General features: G+C 66.4%; 1 protein-coding gene across 3 annotated transcripts in view; it reads left to right on the top strand.

Annotated features, from left to right (window-relative positions):
- SUN1 (Sad1 and UNC84 domain containing 1) overlaps positions 1-17,611 on the top strand; it is a 37,499-nt gene extending 19,888 nt beyond the window's left edge. The window contains exons 7-23 of one of the 3 annotated variants that reach the window (XM_054574282.1): positions 3,320-3,517; positions 4,018-4,101; positions 4,388-4,498; positions 5,496-5,669; positions 6,121-6,214; positions 6,751-6,809; positions 6,892-7,037; positions 7,450-7,689; positions 8,488-8,574; positions 9,412-9,455; positions 10,747-10,882; positions 11,513-11,767; positions 12,150-12,234; positions 14,295-14,410; positions 16,012-16,179; positions 16,488-16,580; positions 16,892-17,611. In XM_054574282.1, the coding sequence (XP_054430257.1) occupies positions 3,320-3,517; positions 4,018-4,101; positions 4,388-4,498; positions 5,496-5,669; positions 6,121-6,214; positions 6,751-6,809; positions 6,892-7,037; positions 7,450-7,689; positions 8,488-8,574; positions 9,412-9,455; positions 10,747-10,882; positions 11,513-11,767; positions 12,150-12,234; positions 14,295-14,410; positions 16,012-16,179; positions 16,488-16,580; positions 16,892-17,005 (2,204 nt within the window). In that variant the 3' untranslated portion in view covers positions 17,006-17,611. The remainder of the gene's footprint in view (positions 1-3,319; positions 3,518-4,017; positions 4,102-4,387; positions 4,499-5,495; positions 5,670-6,120; positions 6,215-6,750; positions 6,810-6,891; positions 7,038-7,449; positions 7,690-8,487; positions 8,575-9,411; positions 9,456-10,746; positions 10,883-11,512; positions 11,768-12,149; positions 12,235-14,294; positions 14,411-16,011; positions 16,180-16,487; positions 16,581-16,891) is intronic. The other 2 variants (XM_054574343.1, XM_054574412.1) reach the window with 2 other exon arrangements.
- Positions 17,612-19,048: the final 1,437 nt, after the last annotated feature.

Here is a 19,048-nt window from a genome sequence, read left to right as displayed (position 1 = left end):
CCACTGTGCCCACGTGGCAGGGACAGGCCAGGGAGCTGTGGACTGAGAACGTGCTTACCTCGTCTCCAAGCCGCGGCTCCCGGGGGGCTCGCTCTGCGGGCCGGTCTGCCTGGCCCGGGAGGACGCATGGCGGGGAGCTGGCGGGGACCCCGGGGACGCGCCAGGAGGGCAGGGCCGCATTTGCCCGCCCATGGAGCTCCGGGCTGTGCCTGGCGCACGAGGCCGCTCGGCTCCTGTTTCTCAGATGGGGTGGGTGTGCAGTTAGAGCTGCTGGCGCTCATGGTTCCGTCTGTGGGGTCCGCCTTGCCGACCCCTCAGCCACACCACACCGCAGGACAGCGGCTGGGGGGGCAGCCCCGCCCCGCCCCCCACTCCTCCGGCTCTGCCTGGTGGCTCCCCAGCCCTTGCGGCAGCCCCGTGGAACGGGTCGTCCCCACCGGGCGGCACCATGCCTGCCCAGTGCTGTCCCCGGGGCCCCAGGGGACAGCTGAAGGGGTGCTGAGGCTGTGCTGACACACCCCGTCGCGGCGGGGGGGCAAAGCGTCACCCTGGAGTGAGGGCGCACCCTGGCTCTGTCTGTGACTGGGAGCAGCCGCTCTCTGTCCTCGGGTGCAGGTTCCAGGCGGCCTCCGGAAGTCCATCGCTGGGGTTCCCTGGCTTAAACTGCTCTTGACTGGTTTTTAACAGTGGGGAAGGGAGGAAGAGAGGGAGAGAAACATCCTTGTGGGGCTGCCTTTCGCGCGCCCCCCCGGGGACCTGGCCCGCAGCCCCGGCCTGGGCCCTGCCTGGGCATTGACCGGCGACCCTCTGGTTCGCAGGATGATGCCCAGCCCACGGAGCCGCACCGGTCAGGGCGCGCACTCTTGACTGTCTTTGAAGAGAAAAGTTATGTATATGTTTATGGTTTACCTCTGTGTTCTGTCTGTTTTGATCTGCATTTACATGAGGTGTTATTCTGTGTCCGTTTGCTTCGGGCCGGGCTGGCCGCCTCCCTTGCTGTTGCAGGATGTGCCCGCGATTTGTAGGACCAGCTCGCTGACCGCGCCCAGCAGCCCGTCCCCTGTTGGGAGCGAAGTGTCTGTGGAGAGTACTGGACTGGGGAGTGAGAGGTGTGCGAGGGGGGGATCAAAGTCACCGAACCCGTCGCCCGGCCGGAGCCGCCCCCCAGGCTGCGTCCAGGTGTCCTGGCCCCGGGGCCGCGCCCGCCCGACGGCCCCGCGCCCCTTCTGGTGTCGCCGAGCGCCCCGAGGCGCCGCTGCGTGCGGGACACGCCCAGCGTGGGCGCTCGTGCTCTGCGACGTGAGGTGAAATCCACACGACAAAAAATGTGCAGCTCAGTGCGTGGCGCTGGGTCACTCACAGTGAGGTGCGGACAGCACCTGAGTTTTGCACGTGAACCTAGAGAGAGACGTCGTTTTGTCTGAAACGCTCCCCCGACATACGTGGTTTTGCAACTTTCTCACTTTATGTTAATTGAAATTCACTGTTTTGTGTTTCTCTCTCTGTTATTCATGGCGATAGCAACGTTTATTTAATCAGAGTCTGATGGTAGTTGACTCTTCTGCTGGTGCACCAGCCTGTCCTTGTCCCTGTGCTTGTGCACACGCGTGTCCGTGTCCTGGGCAGAGTGGCCAGGAGGGGAGCAGACGGGTAAAGATCCCGGACCCCCTTGAACCCGGGGGTTCCTTGTCCTGAGCCTCTGGAGGTTCAAGTTGCCCGAAGGCAGCCCTTTGCTTCGCGCCAGACGGGCTTGAACGGGCGTCAGAGTCCCTCCCTGGAGAGGCGGCAGCCCTCCCAGAGCCGGGGCTGGCGGGCTGTGCGCGCGGCAGGGCGGGCGTCCCCTTCGGCGACGGGGAGTCTGGCAACGTGGCCACGCCTGGGCCCCACGCTGCGTTAGACCCTGAGAACGGACCCTGTGTGTCCCTGGGGCGTGCTCCTGTCCCCCAGCGGAAGGCATGAACTGACTTAGAAAAGGGGCTCATTCCTGTGAAACCGCGTCAGTTGTCCTGGTGGCTCAGACCCGGATGCTGCCCATCCAGGCCGCCCAGCTGTCAGGGGCGCGAGGACCAAAGTGCCTGCCGCGCCAGCCAGGCAGCCGGGCAGCCGGCTCGGGTCTGGGCAGCGAGCCAGCCAGGGCTGCACGCCTGCGGCCAGGGGCAGCAGCCAGGGCTCCATCCACACAGCGGCAGCTGCGGGTCCCAGCCTCGGGGCAGCCGCACCGGCCGCTCTCCCGGACGCGCGGTCGCGAGTTCAGATGTAGTTTGCAAGCCTGTTCCAGCCAGCAGCTCCTGATCCACGTCCCTGCTGGGAAAGAGATGCCGCACAAAGATAGACCCTCCCAGCCCGTCCGGCTCCCACGCTACAAGGGCCCCACCCGCAGACGCCTGCCAGTTTTTTTTCGTGTTTTCGTACTCTACAAATTTTTCAGTTTGCTGGATGAAAAATGGGATTTCGATGTTCTCTCTGTCATCAGCGAGGCTGGCCCGGCCTTGCCTTAGGAAGCAGTGTCTCTGCTCGGCCTCGGCACGGCACAGCGGCTAGACAGGCGCTGGCAGCCAGGAGCCCCCCGCGCGCTCTCCTCCGGGGCGCCGGCTCACCGCAGCCTGCATCCGTGATTTCGTTTCTTTAAAATCACCTCAGCTCCGATGCCCCAGCCCCAGCTGGCTCCACGCCACCCGTCCGTGTCCCCAGGGCTGTGGGAGCCAGGGAGGCGGCACGAGCCGGGTCCGGGGCACGCCAGGTCGGGGGGCCCGTCGGGGTCCTGGGTGCCCGGCCGCCAGGAAGCCAGCCTGCTTTCCGCCCTCAGGGAGGGAGCTTGCCCAAAGACAGGCCTTTCCAGCAACTGTGACCTGGGGGACATCGCCCCGCACCCTGTCTTAACTTAATAGAGAAAAGAATCTGGGGTCCCATCATATCCGCTGAAGCGCCGGCACTAATAACGAATCGCAGAGTGCGGCCGGCGCCCTGGGTCCAGCGGCTCCCTCGCCGAGCGGACCCTCCCGAGGCCACGCCGCTCGTTTCTGTCGCCCCGTTGCCGGCACGGCGACGGCCACCCGGGGAGGTGCTGGGCCCGGCAGGCAGCCCCGCAGGGTTAGCGGGGCCTGCTGCTGCGAGACCGGCGTGGACAGCTCTGCCCAGCCAGAGGGGGGACACGGGTCCCCCAGGCAGAGCGCCGCCTGCCGTCACGGCACCTCCGGGGCATCGCTGACTAAGCCGGTGCCGCGCTGCCTGAAGGAGCAGCCTGGCTCTCCGCCGGGTCGGGTAGGGAGGAAGCGCCGGCCTCGCGGGGAGCTTACCTGTGTTCACGGTTTCTCACCAGGCGGCGCGCCCTCCTGCGTGGACAGGACTCTGTGGCTGGCCACTTACACGTCGTCGTCTTTGTCGTCACTCTTAGTCCAGCTCTTTCGAGTGGTTTTAATGAAGCTCAATTACGAATCAGAAAATTACAAATTGAAAAGCTATGAATCAAAAGATCGTGAATCAGAAAGCTATAAGTCAGAAAGCCATGAATCAAAAGGTATTTAAATCATTTTTTTCCCTTTCTTCCACCAAATAATGCTTTCGAGGTGGAGAAAACTCTCCTTTTTGCAGCGTGGCGCGCCACGTTCCTGCTCTGCCATCTTCACGCGACTCTCCTGCCCGAGCTGGGCGCGCTCTGCAGGGGCTTGCGGAGCTGCGCACGGGTCCTGGGTGCGGTTCGGTTTTCCGGCAGTAGATCAGTGCTTGACTGTTACTCTGAAGTCACTTTTTAAATAAAAAGTTAACATACTCCACTTCCACTTTTTTTGAAGAACAGCCGTTGATTTGGGCAGCAGTTAGAGCGCCGGGAGGGCTCGGTGTTGGCGGGGGCGGGGCCTGCGCCTCCTTCCTCCCCGCTGCCCCCCCCCGCCCCCGCTGCCCTGTCGCCTGCCCGCCCCCCCCCCCGCCCCCCGCTGCCCCGGGCTGGCCGGCCCCCTGGGGCTCTGGGCAGCACTCGCGCTGGCTGAGCTCCCCGCGCCTCCCCTGCGTGTGTTGCAGCCCGTCCCGAGCGCGGCGGCGGGATGACGGCGACAGAGCCCCGCGGAGAGGACGGCCGCCTCCGTGTGAACGGGGACTCGCTGTGTGAGTACGGCTCGCCCCCCGCGGGCGGTGCTCTCGCGGGGTGCCTGTGGCTGTGCGTGCGCGCCGCGCCGTCCGCGTGGGCGGGCTGGACCGGCCGCCGCGGGACCGCGGGGGCGAGCGCGGCGGAGCGACCGGCCGCCAGGCGGCGCTGGCTTCGAGTTTCTCCTCTTCTTCCTAATTGGGTTTCCTGATCTCTTTCCAACTGTCACTGTCACGCCTCGTCGGTTTTGAACGGACGGTCTGTGGTGTTACCTGTCACATTGACTGCTTGTCACCACCCCCGCAGGCAGCGACTGGGAGGGGACGCAGCGCCTGGAGACCCACTCAGCCACCCGCTGGCAGGCTTCGGGGACCGGAGGGGCCGTGGGGACCGAGCGGCCCGGCTTCTCCCGCGCAGGTGGCCTCCCGCACCTCTCTGTGCCGTTTGTCGCTTCTCCCGTGTGCCCGCTGTGTCTTGTCCACGCATGGGGTCCGGGGCTCGTCACAGACGCGCTGGCGACCCGTGAACTCTGGTTTGAAACGTGGGGACCCCCTCCCCTGAACGCTGCTTCATGGTGTTTTGGGCCTAAGTTAAAGGTGTGAGAAAGAACCTCCCCGAGGTTCAGTGAAAGGCGTGGCCGAGGCCGGCCCCGCGCCGCCCGAGCCCTTGCCCGAGGCCCTGCGCTCGCGGCGGCCGTCTCCCCAGGCGGGCCTGCCCTCGCTCGGCGCGGGGGCGCCTTTTTCGGAGGCCTTGTTTTCAAAGCCGCGCTTCAAAAATAGGTGCGTCCTAACTGTTCCTTGATGAAGATAAAGCTAAAACAATAGATGAAGCCTCTTCAACCCATTTCTGTGCCTGTCAGCCCTGTTGGAATTACCACACGGTTTCGGGAGCCAACACAACGCCGGGGCAAGTGCCTTGCTCTCTGTGGTTGCTCTTAGAAACGGAGCGAGGCGGGCGCCTGGGGCGCGCTCCGGCCTGCGTGGCGCGGGCTGCCCGACGGAGGACCCCCGCGGTCCATCCTTCCCCCCGCCCCCCGCACCTCGGCAGCTCCAGCGCGCTGTTCCCAGAGAGCGTGAGCCTGCGGGGCGGCACTCCCCGGGGTCCTGGGCCGGCCTCGCCTCGCCAGGCCTTGCCGATGGGCCCTGGGGTCTGGAACTGGCTGTACTTCCACGCAGCTCAGGCTCTCTCCCCATCAGCCCTGTTGGCACCGGGGCGCCTGCGGCAGCCCCGGCCCCTGAGTCGGGCCTCACGGGGCCGCTGCAGGCAGGTGGGGGGGGGTCCTCTTCAGACCGAGGGCGGGGCTCTCACAGTCGGTCAGCATCTCGCTTGGACTTGGCCCAGTCTGCTTTTTGTTTTTCTCGGAAAGGGAATCAACTGCTGATAGGAGAGCGTTTGGGTGCAACCCTGTCCGTAGGTGTTTCCCGCATGGCAGCTGCGGAGAGCTGGTGTCCTAGAGCCCCGTGTTCAAGGGGGCCGCCCGCCCGCGCCTCGTCTGTCGCGGGGCGGATGCTGCGGAGGACCGGAGCTGCAGCGTGGGCCGCGGCGTGGGCCGTGCTCTCAGTCCTGTGGTCAGCTGCGGCGGCCCCAGGTGGTTCCTTTGGCTCTGCGCGCCCTCTCTCTGCGAGGCCCCAGCAGGAGCAACTTGCCTCCCGGAGCGAAGCTCCATGCCGGGGCCCCACGCTTTGCCCCCCGCGTGACAGTCCCGCCTTGTGCTCTGGGTGCATGAGCCTGCGTGTCCTGCGCGCTGGCCTGCGGCCGCGCGCTGCTAAGGGGCTGGGACTGAGGCGTGTGCGCTGGGGTGGCCTCTACGAGCCTCACCCATGTCCTGCTGAGCATGCCGGGCGCTGTGTGGCGCGCTGGTGTGTCTGCGCGGGAGGGTGTGGGCGTGGCGCTGTGCGGCCGGCGGCTCTCCATGCGCTGTCCCGCTGCCGCTGCGCCTCCTCCCGAGGTCCTTCCTGGTGCTTCCGGCTGGGCCCGCGCTTGGGAGCCTGGTTGTCCTGAGGGCATGTCCCGAGACCGCCTGGTGTTTTCTGTTTCAGGGAAGGCGGCCGCTGGGATCCTCTGGTGGCTGGGGAGCGGGTGGTACCAGCTGGTCACTCTGATTTCGTGGCTGAACGTGTTTTTTCTCACCAGGTGAGGAGGCCAGTGCCCTGTCAGCCAAATGTGTTCAAGTGCTGACCTTGTGCTGATTGCAGGACGTTGTTCAATGTATTGCTTGACAATCATGTAGTTCTTGTAGTTTGGTACATTGAAGTCCTGCACTTACGTACCATTTTACCATTTACAAAACGCTTGTGTTCTTGATTGTTAAACCACTCCTGTGAGGAGGGAAGGCTGGTGCCACGCCTGAGGGAAACAGCCGTGGGCAGGGGGCGTGTGGGGGGCCAGGCCCTTGGCCTCCACGTGTGGCACCAGGCCACCGCAGTGGGCCCACGTCCACGGCGCTCCAGCGCCTCCCCGCAGCCCCCAGCGCGGCCAGGGTTTGCTTGTCAATGGGACCAGGGAGACGCCGCTGTGTGGGCAGGTTCCCCTCGTGGAGGAGACCGAGGGCCTGCCGGGGGGTTCCTGCTCGACAGGGCTGGGCTGTTCGGGCAGAGGCTGCCTGAAGGCACAGGGCACGCTGGACCTGCCTCGGGCTTCCCCTAAGCGTCTTTGCTTTTTATTTCTAGGTGCCTTCGAAATGCTTGCAAGTTTTTAATCTTGCTCATTCCGCTGTTACTTCTACTAGGTAGGTAAACTCCGACCCCGTAACCTCCGGCGACCAGCTGTGCGCGGCCGCCCTCAGCCAGCACCGCTTTTCTCTCCCCAAGGTGCGGGCCTTTGTGCGTGGGGCCAGGGTGGCCTCCTCTCCCTCCTGCCCGCCTTCAGCTGGACACACACGCTGAGGACACTGAGGGTCGACGAGCCCCCGGGCGCACTCTCCCCTGGGGCTGCGGCGCCGCCCCAGCCTCCCCAGGTAGCGAGCCCGGGCCCCCAGCGCCACGGTCTGTCCGCGAGGGCCCCTCCTCCTCCTGCTGCGAACGGGCCGGCGGGTTGGGCGCCCCAGGTTAGAGGATAGTGTTGAGCACTCATCTCCTTATGTGCTGTGAACTAGTTCCCACTGCGTTTTTAGAGTAATCTCGTTATTTGGGTCGTTGTAATTTGAAAACAGCATTCATTACTTTGGGGAAAAAAGCGTAAAGAAGAGAAACCTCCCCCCACCCCTCCGGCTGCCACGTGAGGAAAGTCTAAGCGGCGCTGTTCTGGTGTCCCCGCTGCCGCGCGGGCCTGTCCCGCCGAGGCGCTCTGGTCCCTGCCGGGCCGCCGCTGCGGGACGCCAGCGCGACGCTCCCTGGCGTTGCTGAGAGAGCCTCTGCTTCCTGTCCCAGGGCGCAGCGGAGGCCCCTCCCGGGCACTGGATGAGAGAGGTGGAAAGGCAGGTGGCCTCTCTGTCTGGACAGTGTCAGAGCCGTGACACGAAGCTGAGAGAACTGACCGCTTCGCTTCAGACACTGCGGGCGCAGGTGGACCAGCTGGACGACGGCGGGGCCGGGGTGGCGTCCCTGGTGAGAAGCGTGGTGGGGCAGCACCTGAAGGACCTCGGCGCCGGCACGCTGCCGGGCGCGCAGGTGAGCCCGAGGGGCCCTCGAGGGGCTCCTCTCCTTGAGCAGCTGGGGGGCAGCAGTGCCCTGGCCCCCACCAGAGAGGACCCGCCTGTGGGGGCGCCCACGGGGTGGGGGCGCAGCGGGAGTGTACGGGGAGCCGCGGGCCTCCGCGGGAACGCCTGGTGTACTCGGTGTAGGTTCTCGAGGAGAGGACGGTCGGCCCACGTCCCTCAGAGCCCACGCCCCTTTGGTTACGTTCCAACACGATGTGACTCAGATGTTTTGGATTAAAACCTTGAGGCCGTCCAGGCCCCGCCCTCACCACCCTCTCCGCTGCGGCCCCACGGGGACCACGTCCTGCCCCCCTATGGCCCAGCACAGAGCCCCGTCCCTGAGCAGAGTGGCTTCCACACCGGGCTCTGCGCGGCGCCGCCCTCGCTCCCCGCCCGGGGCCTGCCGGCAGCGACCGCTGCTGCCCCCTCCCACCCCCGCCGGCGAGCGTCTGAGGAAGGCCCCTGCGGGTTTGCCTGGGGTTGGCCCCTGCGGCCGACCCTGCGCTCTGCCTCGGGCGGATCTTTTGTGGTCTTGCTTTTACGTGAACGTTTACCAGCCCCTGCGGTTGCGTTCTGGAATGAGATGAGGCGTGAGTGCCACGAAAGCCCCGCACACCGAGGGCCGCGCGTCTCCCTCTGCCCTCTGCCCTCGGGCCCGGGCCCCTGGGCGGCCAGCCCCTGCAGGGACGCCGAGCCACGGGGCGTGCGGTCCCTGTGCGCCCGCCGCTTCCCTTCGCTGACCCTCCTTCCGCTCCTTGCCCTCTTCCAGGCCGACGCTGCGGCCCGTGGCCACGAGCAGGAGCTGCGCCTCGCGCGCCTGGAGGACGCCCTCGGGAGGCTGGCGGCGGAGTCCGAGGTACCTGCTCTGCGCCGCGCCGCCCCGCCCGAGGCCACACGGCTCAGGCCCGAGCTGCTGCCTGTCCCCTCGTGCCCGGGGTTCCCTCTGCGGCTTCAGTGCCCCCTGGGCGTGTCCTGCTCACTGGGTCTGAGCCGCCGAGTGGGGCTGCGACCCCGAGTCTGCCTCCTGCCTGTCCCCACAGCACCCCAGCGTCCGGTGTCCCCAGGCGGGGAAGGCGGGGCCTGTCCTTGCCCTCAGCGGTCATTTTCTGTGGGGAAAGTCTGTTCTCAGACGTTCAAGGCAGGGGGCGGGGGGGCCAGGATGTTGCGCCGGGCACGGAGTGGGGCCTGGCAGCAGGCCGACCGCGGCGCCCGCACAGCGCAGCCCTGGGGTCTCTAGTCGGCCGTGACCCCGGCCGGGTTGGCGCAGGCGCGTCCAGCGCAGCAGCGGGTGGGGCCGCCCTGCGTCCACGAGAGGGGTCCTGTGCACAGGGGCAGCCTGACCCCCGCCTCAGTGCCCACCGGCGGCTCCGTGCCGCGCAGGCCGTGGCCGGGGGGCTCGCTCCCCACCCCGTGCCGCGCGGCTGCCAACGCGCCTCTGGCGGAGCCCCGGTGCCAGCCAGGAGCGGTGACAGTGCGTCGGCGGCTCCTGCGGGGTCTGGGCCCCTTCCGGGGTCTGCTGGTTGTCTTTTGAAAGTTTGCTCCCGAAGGTGAACACCGTTCACCTGCCAACTAGCAGGTCTGGACTTTGGGTTATGGGGGACAGACTCCCAACAGACACGTGGGGTCTTTGTGAAGAGTCACCCAAGCGCGTGGTTTTGTGAAGAGTGAGCGTGCGGTTCCTCCTCCCTTTCAGGCCATCCAGAAGGAGCTGGAGCAGACCCGGCTGAGGACAGCGAGGTAGGGGGACCCCCGTGCCCCGCACGGGCCTTGCGGCGGGGCCGCCGCGCCTGGTTCCACGGGGGACGCGCAGCTGTGGGTCCCCCCGGGCGGCCCTGCGGAGCCACCGAAGGGCGGAGGCGCCTGAGGGGCTTCCCACTGTCTGCTCCCCGGCACAGTGACCCCGGGGCGGGGTCCCCCTTGCTGCGACGTGGGGGCTCGGCGGCCAACCTCAGGGCGTGGGTGAGCCGGGGCTCCCGTCTCAGTCGGTGAGGGGCGGCTCCGCGTGGTGCCCTGCCAGCGCCACGGGCGTCGGGGCTCAGCCCGGTCGTGTGGGCGGGACCTTGCCTTCCGGACGGGCCAGTGGCACCGCAGCTGCCGCCTGTCGCCTCCGGAGCAGGGGCTCCGGGCCGCTTCTGAGCTGCGTCCCCCGCTGGCCCCTCGGCAGCTTCCTGGGGAGGGGGACGCCGCTCCTCCCGGCTCCCCCGGCGCTCCCCCTGCCCTCCGCCCCGCTCCTCGGGCGCAGGCGCCGTGGCTTCCCCTTCCCTCTTGAGCGCTGCCGGTCTCTTTGTACCTACGTGTGTCCACACGTCCCCCTTCAAGGCTCGGTGATTCCTGAGGCCTGACGGGCGCCCGACGCGGAGCGTGAGCCTCTCTGGGCCCCTCCCGGCCCCTCGGTGTCCCACGGGCCTGCGGTCGGGGTCTGGCCGTGCGTCCTCTGGAAGGACCGCAGAAGGGCCACCCCGCGCCCGCAGAGTCGTGTCTGAGAGGCTGATGGGGGTACCCTCCCAGGGTTCCCCGGGAGCGCGCCGGCCGCTCTCCTGAGCGTGTCGTTGGCGTGTCAGCAACGGCGCCCGCTGTAAACCAGCGTTAACAGCCGTGGAGCCGTGCAGTGGGTGCGTCACGCCGTCCCCACGCGCACACACAGTTACTGAAGCTGACCCGGGAACTGTGCATTGTTAGCTCATTCGCCCCTTCCGTTACCGCGGAAAGTTCCCGTTCAGCTTTGTAATGGCCGCTGGCAAACCCCATCTCACCCCCGAAGCCTTTTTGTCACGGTGAGGAGAGAATGTACACGCTGAGCGCAAACCCAACGGGTCTTGGGAGAGCGCTCCCCTCCACGAGGACACGCTGGGCAGGCACGTCCTCGCAGCCTGGGAACACCTCTGGGGCTCCGACTTGGGAAGCGGCGTGGGGATTCGTCGGCACGCGGGGCAGGTGGCAGCCGCCCAGGGTCGCCTGGGGGCCGCGCCGGCTGCCCCCGCACGAGGTGACCGAGCCTGCTCCTCTCCCCTCCCCCGCCGACTGCCAGCGGGGCCGAGCAGGAGCGGCGCCTGCTGTCCACGGTGTCGCAGCTGGAGCGCGAGCTGGGCCGCCTGCAGGCGGAGCTGGCCGCCTGGCAGCCGCTGAAGGCCCGCTGCGAGGAGGCGCACGCTGTCCGCGAGCACGTAAGTGCCCTCCGCCTCCGCGCGCTGTGTGGCCGCGGAAAGTAAGAGGCCAGCCGGGTGCGTGTCTCAGGGCCATGAACTTCCTTTAAAAACGTTGTTTTATTATAGTCAACGATTTTACAGAGTTAAAATAACGTTTAAAATAAAATAAGACTCCCACTCCCCCGAATTTCCGCATCCTGTCGCCCTCCTGCGCTGGCGTGTGCAGGGCTCAGCCGGAGTCCGAGAGAGGCAGGAGGTCGGGGACAAGTAGGTCCCTGCGGGGCCGGGAGGCGGAGCGGGCGGGACGCGCTGGGGCGCGGCGGTGGGGGCGCGGGGGGGGGGGCCTGCGCGCGGCCGTGCAGGAGGCTGCGCAGGCGGACGTCTCTGACGCAGGTGGACGTCTCTGACGCACACGTACCTGTTTACGTGCCTGGAAGCCAAGGGGCCCCTCCCCCTCCGCCCTGCCCCCACGCGCCTGTGCCGTGGGCCCCGCCCCCTGCGCCCCTCTGCCGTCCCCCCGGCAGCGCCCTGGGCGGGGTCCGCGACTCCCCGCGGGGAAGCTGTGGCGTGGGCAGCGCCTCCGTGGTGTCGGGGGACAGGGGCGCGGGACCAAGAGGCTTCTGTCCCGTTTGCCCACGACTCTCCCAGGTCGACGCGCAGGTCAGGGAGACCGTCCGGCTCCTGTTCGCGGACGGGCGGCAGGACGGCTCCCTGGACCAGCTGCTGCAGGGGCTGGCGTCCCGCTTCGTCAGCAAGGACGACCTGCAGGCCCTGCTGCGGGAGCTGGAGCTGCGCGTCCTGCGCAACATCACGCACCATGTCTCCGTGACGCGGCAGGCGCCGACCGCCGACGCCGTCCTGTCTGCGGTTCGCGAGCAGGGCGCCGCGGGCATCACCGAAGCGGTAGGCGGGGAACGGGGCGGGGGCGGCGGCGGCCTCTCGGGAGCCCTTGCCGCTGTATCAGGTTTCTTGTCCCGAAGGCCCCATCTGCCTGGCGCCCCAAACCTTCCCAAATCTCCAGACCCTCCCAGTCTCCTGGCCCCAGGCCGCAGCCGCTGCTGTGGACCCGCGGACAGGCCCCAGTGCCCGCCCACGTCCGCCGGCGGCCCTGCCGCGGTGCAGGCGGAAGTTGGCGTTTCCCGGAACGTCCCCCAGGCCTGTTGGGCCCCAGACAGAACCGGCTGGCGGCGTGGGCTCCCCGAAGCGTCGGGCCTTCGCCCCCGTCGCTAACGCGCAGCTTTGTCTCCCCCCCCCCCCCCCCCCCCCCGCACGTGCCTCCGCCCAGCAAGCGCACGTCATCGTGAACAACGCGCTGAAGCTGTACTCCCAGGACAAGACCGGCATGGTGGACTTCGCCCTGGAGTCCGGCGGTGAGTCCGTGGGCCTCCGCTGACGGAGCCGGGCAGCCCCGTTCGCAGGGTGCAGGCTTGGAAGCCGCTGCCTCCGCGCCTCCGACCACAGCGCCGCTAACGCTTCCAGGAGCTGGAGCGTCCGCGCCGGGGCGCCGCTCACGCTCCAGGCTGACGGCGCGGTCCGTGCGCCCGGGAAGGCCGGGCTGTGCTGCTGGTGCTCTCGGCGGGCGTGGGTAGAAGCCCATCAGCGTAATCCCACTTCGGGCGCGTTTCAGGGGCTTCGGGTTCTCCAGCTGGGTACCGGGCGGCACCTCAGAGCAAGCGCTCAGCTCACCGTGTGTCCCTGCTGTGGCGCTGTGGACAGGTTGACGGCGACGCCAGCAGGGAGACTACAGCTGGCTTTTCGCGGGGGCGCGGCGGGGTGCCCGCCCAGGGGCCCGCGGCGGGGTGGCCCTGGGCAGCTGCTTCGTGTCTCCTGGCTGCGCGGCGCTGGCGGCGGGTGCGGCCTCACAGGCACATGGCGGGGGCCACGCCGTCCCGCGGGGACAGGTCACGAGAGCCTTGAAGGGGAGCCAACCCGCTGGGCCAGTGGCAGCGGGGTGCCAGTTTGGCTCCTCAGAGAAGGAAAAAAAGGTTGGGGTCTTGTGAGTGCCGCGTGCTCCCCGCCCACAGACCCAGCGCAGGAAACTTCAGGGCTTCGTGTATTTGAAACCTGCGAATCGTGGCTCAGCGAGGTATTGTGGCCCATGAGTGCGCCTTCTGCCACCCGCCTCCCTGTGACACGTGGTGAGACACGGGAGAGACCCCTCCTCCTGCGAGGAGATGGCGAAGGCGCGGGCGCCCCCCCCGCCCGTCACAGAAAGGCTCGGTTTCCTGAATCTTTAAAATTCAGGAATTACGCACGAGAGCTGGCAGACCTACGTGTCCTGGAGAAAAGGGAGTTTTGCGGTGCGGGGCCGGCTCGCCACAGGGCGGGCCTCGAACGGTGGGGCCCTTGGGCAGGCGCCTGGTCCCCATGGGCTGGGCCCGCCGCGCCCCCGCTCCTGGGAGCCCGCGGGGCGATTCTGCGCGAGGACCGCCCGGGCCTCCCGGCGTCAGGCAGACGGGAGCTCGCGCTCTGCGCGGAGACCCTCGTTGCGTGTTTTGAAGTTCAGTGATTTCTGAGGAAATTGTTCGCAATTCAAAGACGTCAGGTGATGTCTTGACTGCTCCTTGGAGCCAGTGGCAATTCAAGCTCTTCGCCCTGTCGTTTTTTTCCTAGAAGCAGGGTCGGTCCTTACGGGTTGGTGTACCGGTTATTCAGAATTCTGGTCAAAGGTTTTATGTCTAAACAAAGCGTGTATCGACTCTCTGTGAGCTAAAAACGTGGGCCCCGTATCTAAGGAGACTTTGGGAGAACGACAGTGGGTGTTTTGGGGAGACAGTTCGGCGGCCCCGTTCCACCCCCGGCTGCGAGGTGTGTGGCGGGCGCCCGTGGGGCCGGGACGGCAGCCGCGCGGCGGACCCTCTGCCCCTTCCGGTCGGCTCCTCGCGAGACCTATGCCGTGGCACCCGCGCGTCGCCCCGCTTCCTGTCAAGGGGCGAGCGGGCCTCCTTTCGCGCTTCCTGTTGCCGCCGAGACCGGCCTCAGTGACGCGGCCGCGCCACCCCGCCCTGCGCGACCTGGGGCTGGGGGGCTCGCCGACGGGCCTGGCGCACCCCGGGTCCCGGTGGGGCCCTGCGCCCGTTGGCACCCACGCCCTTCCCCCGCGCCTGTCCGGTGACAGCGGGGCCCGTCGGGCCCACGGTTCGCGCCTCAGAAACTTGGGACGAAGGTCACTCTGAGTTGCCGTCCCAGCAGGCGCAGGCAGGCGGGGAGGAGCCCGCGCTCCGGGACCCGTCGGTGTCCGTGGGTGCGACCTGTGTGCCTGAGAGCAGCCACACGCCTGCACGGGGCTTGGGAAACGCGAGACTGGGCTCGGGGCCGGCCCGCAGCGGCAGCTTCTCTGTACGCGGTAGAAGCTGGAGAGCGTGTACGCCGTCCCCGAGAGCTCCCCCGGCGGGGACGCAGGGGCTGAGGCGAGCGGGCCCTCTTGCAGGTGGCAGCGTCCTGAGCACGCGCTGCTCGGAGACCTACGAGACCAGGACGGCGCTGATCAGCCTCTTCGGCATCCCGCTGTGGTACTTCTCGCAGTCGCCCCGCGTCGTCATCCAGGTGAGGGCGCGTCCCGGGCCGGCCGCCCCGTGGCCGCAGTCCCAGCGTCCCGCCGAGGCGCCGGGTGCGGACAGAAGAGCGTGCCTGTCGCCGTGGACGGCTCCGCGCCGTGCGGGGCAGTTGCCACCCCGAGAAGCGGCAGTGGGCACAGCGCCAGCCTGTCCCTTCACCCCGCGGTCAACCCGAAACACCGGGGAGCCTCGCTGCCCCGTCCGGCCTGGGGGGGCGGGGCCTGCTCACGGGCGGGGGGCGGGGGGCGCCTTGGGCCTGCGCTGGTCGCAGCGTCTTAAAGGGCTGCAGGGTGAAGGGCCTGCGTCATCTGGCGCAACTGCTGCCTCCCAGTAACGTTTTGGGAAGAAAACTCAAGTAATTTTTTTAATGTGAAACACCTGCAGGTCACTTGCCTTTCACGTAACAACCTCAAGTCTAGGCTGAAAGAGCTTGTGAGCAAGCTGAGCACGGCGTTGTTGTCCGTGAACCTCAAAACGTGGCCCTCAGCCCTGCCCCGCCCCTCGCCCCGCCCGTGGAGCCCGGCGGGCATCTGGCGAGTAGCTGCTGGCTCCCAGCACGGTCAGTCCCCGCGCTCCATGGGCCACGCGCCCTCAAACACGCCCGTGGGCTCCCCGCGGCCTCAGGCACGCTGTCTGCCTGCGCCGCCCGCTGTCTTCGGCCTGGGTCTGCAGTGTCAGGAGACAGCTGTCCTCCGCAGGTTAGGGGCACGTGAGCAAGACCAAGCCTGGCAGCTGACCGGGGAGGAGCGCGGGGGGCCGTGGCCGTGGTGGGTGAGCAGCAAGTATGGCTGCGCAGGAGGGAGCAGCAGCGGGGACAAGCCACTCCCCTACCCGGGCTCAGCTCCGACCCCTGAGAGGGTGCAGCCACAGGGCGGGGCCTGCCAGAGCACACCCGGGGCGCCTAACAAGAGGCACTGGCGCCTCCCGCACCCTCTGTGGTGCTGACGGAACGCGGTCCCTGGCGGGGGACGGAAGCATTGAAGGGCCCAGCTGCCTTCTCTGAGGGTGGGCAGAGGGCACCTTCGGAGCCCAGGGCACAGAGGATGAGCCGCATCGTTCTGCCCTGCCCCTCCCCTCCCGCCTGCGGCACAGGAGGCCGTTCTGGTCAGCAGCCAGCGCTGCGGGGAGGGGCCATGCGGGTGGGGGCCAGGCTCCCCGGGCCTGGGCTGGGGGCATGTGACCAGCACGCGTGAGCAGACGTGGTCCACCTGAGGGACAAGGGCCCGGGAGGCGAGCCCTGGGGCACCTGCCACATCAACTTGCGTTTCTCCATCCTCGCGGTTGGGGGGCCTTCTCACGTGGTTGGGGACCACGTGCACCCCCGTTTCTTCAGCACGTGTTTGTCATCTCGTCCACTTTACGGCTCTGGGTGCTTGAGCTGGTGTAACACTTGCTCACATCTTGGAGACAGTCACTCTCTGGGGTTTAAGCTCAAACCCCTTTCCCCAGCCTGTCCTTTGATTTTGCTTATGATGAGTTTTTTTATCTGCAAAACGTTCTTTTATTTATATGTTCTGTCTTTCTCTCTTATTGCTTCTGAGCGGCAAAGGGCTTGTCCCGCCGCTGAGTCCCATGTTTGGTCTCCCACAGCCTGACATCTACCCAGGGAACTGCTGGGCGTTCAGGGGCTCCCAGGGCTACCTCGTGGTGCGGCTGTCGATGGAGGTCCGCCCGACCAGCTTTGCACTGGAGCACATCCCCAAGACGCTGTCGCCCACGGGCAACATCACCAGCGCCCCCAGGGACTTCTCCGTCTACGTGAGTGTACCCGCCCCCCGCCCCCCACAGGTGGCTCCCAGAGCTGCGCCCGCCACGCAGTGGCGCGTGTCCTTGCTGTGGCGGCTATCCTCCCTTGGCCTGGGCCTGCTGCGTGCAGGCAGGTCAGACGTGCTGGGAAGCCTGGCCCTCCTTCCCGGGAGGGCGCACTGGCGGCACGTGGGTGGGCCTGGAGAACTTCGTTTCCTCGCCCCTGCCCGCCCGCCCGCCGCTGGGGCCCGGCCCCTCAGCCTGTGGCTGCTGTCGGCCCCACGTTCCGTGAGTCGATGACGGTCTCGTTTTGGTTTCAGGGGCTAGAAAACGAGTATCAAGAGGAAGGGCAGCTGCTGGGACAGTTTGTGTTCGACCAAGATGGGGAGTCACTCCAGACGTTCCCGGTCCCGGTGAGCTCCTCCGCCGCCCCCACAGGCCCCGTCCCCTTCCGTGAGCAGGGTGTCAGGGTCAGCCTCCAGGGAACGGGGCGCCGCGTGCCGAGCTTTGTTGCTGAAGGAGCCTCTTCAGGACAGGCTTGTTCCCTGCAAGGTCTAGCTCGTGATGAGCCAGTTTCACCTGAGCTTTGTTTCCTGCGCTGGATGCCTGGGCACATCGTTCCCAGCTTGGCCCTCCTCTCAGATGTCATTATGGGGAAGGCGACTGGGCTTGGGAGTGTTTGTATCCATAAGTGTGTGTTTCATCGTCTCCCCTTTGATTTCAGAAGCGACCTGAAAGAGCTTTCCAAATCGTGGAACTCCGGATTTCCTCGAACTGGGGCCACCCGGAGTACACGTGTCTCTACCGGTTCCGAGTCCACGGGGAGCCTGCGCAGTAGAGCCGCCGCGCGCCACTGCCACTGTACATCTTGTATATACTGGACAGCCCGAGGCTCAGGCCTCGCGACGCGGGCATGGGGGGCGACGGGCCGGCCTGGCCCACCGCCGGCGCAGGAGGCCGTGCCGAGGGCTTGGGTACAGAGCTCTGTCAGCAGCAGGTGGTCTCGGACTCTGTTTGAATGTATGGTTCACAAAGACACTGGGGGGGGTTTGTTTTTAAACACAAAGCTCTTTATATTCGTATTTTCTTGACATCAGGAACAAAGCAAGGGAGATTAAAAGGTTTGACGTGTTCTTGAAGCTTCTACGCTTAGCCGTTCACTGGCCCCTTAAAGGACTTCGGGAGCATATAGTTTAGCTTTTCAATCCAGCACACATTTTTCAGGGAAAATGAATGACAGCAAATTTCAGTTCTGACCTCTTTCCTTTAAGGTGGGATCTGTCCCTCCCTCGGCACGGGTAGTACGTCACCAGGTGGGGAAATGGCAAAAATGTGTTTTTCTGGTTAGTTTGCTCCACCGAGTCTACTCTGGGAACACCGGGGCACCTCCCTGCGCTAGGACGGGGAGGGGTGGCGGGGCGGCAGGGCGCAGGCCCCTGGGGCCGGTGACGTCACTGGGTGGGTGGGAGGGAACCGGAAATCCAGCCTTAGGGCCCTTCCAGGCTTCTGAGTTTTGATGAAAAGCAAACACTAACACTGAGTCACTCAGAAGGTTGCTTTACACGGGCGGCATCCGCGGAGCAGGCCCAGCTGGCGGCCGAGTCAAACCACCGCAGCGCCGTGCGCCCGGCCCAGCACCCGCCGCGCCGCTGGGACCCGCCGGCCCGAGGGCGGCCGCCGCTCCCCCGTTCCTCATCGTGACACTCGTTTGGGTTATAATTAGTATTTAATATTGACACTGTTTAACGGAGCAGACTTTATAATATAATGAGCTAGCCACAGGGCACTTGCGGTGTTACACGTTTTACCTTAAAAATTATTTAAGCTTTATTGGGTTGAGACAGTTTGTTGGTGTAACGTAAGTGTATTTTCAGAGAGAAAAATGATGATGCTGAGTGGTCTGGCGTTTTATGTATATTGCACAACAGTCCTGAAATACGCAAAAACTATGGCTCTTATTGTCACTCACTCAGAATTGGAACTAATGCCTATGCAGCTGAGTTGGTCGAAAGTGTATACAGATGTTTCATATATTACAGGATAAATATATGTCAGAACTTCCTATATAAAACTAAATTTGGGAGTTGGGGTGGACATATTTTGAATATTAATTTATTTTTAAAGATGCAAGATAGGACTTTGTGCGGTGTATTTTTGTAAATGCTTTTCCAAATACCTGTCTCTGGTAGTGCTCCTGCTGCTGCCACCGAACTAAGATGCTATTGAAATGTTTAAATAAAGAGTTTTAATTTTTGAAAGTGCATGGGATACTTCCGATGAATAATAAAACCACCTGTTTCTAGTCGGCGTGCGTCGTTTGTGCGGGAGGGGCGGCTCGGCGCCGGGTTGGGCGGCGGGAGGGCGCCGCCTCCGGGAAGCGGCTCCGTCCCGGGGCTCCCCGCCCGGCCGGACCAGGCGGCGTTCCTCCGGTGCCTCCGACGGCCGACTGGGCGCCTGGCGCCGCGCGAGCGAGGCCGGAGCGCAGACAGGCCGGGGGGCGCCCGCCCACCGCGGGCTTCCTTCCGGCAGCAGCTGCCCCGCAGAGACCGGGGCCGTGGGGGGCTCCGAGGCCCGCGCGCGTGAGCCGCTCGGGGGAGAGTGGCCGCCGTCCGCGGGGCCGCGACACCCGCCCGCGCCCGGCGGGTACGGACCTAGCGCTGCCAGTGTCCGGCGCCCGCCCGCCGCCACCCGGAGCGCCCTGGAGGCTCGGCCCCGCGCCGCGGAAACGGCTGAAACCCGTGGCAGCTTTGCCCCAGGCCCACGGCCGGGGGCGCCGGGCCCGCCGCTCCGACGCAGCGGCGCGCCCAGCGGCGTCAGCGCGCCGCCACGGTCACGTGGCCGCCTGCGGGGTGGGGCAGGCCTCGGTCACGTGGCAGCCCCC

This window comes from Pteronotus mesoamericanus, unplaced genomic scaffold (assembly GCF_021234165.1).
Source record: "Pteronotus mesoamericanus isolate MK-2021 breed Mesoamerican mustached bat unplaced genomic scaffold, CSHL_Meso_final contig_1, whole genome shotgun sequence".
Classification (NCBI taxonomy): Eukaryota; Metazoa; Chordata; class Mammalia; order Chiroptera; family Mormoopidae; genus Pteronotus; species Pteronotus mesoamericanus.
The sequence above is the reverse complement of the archived record's forward strand: the minus strand, read 5'-3'. Positions and strand labels throughout refer to the sequence as shown.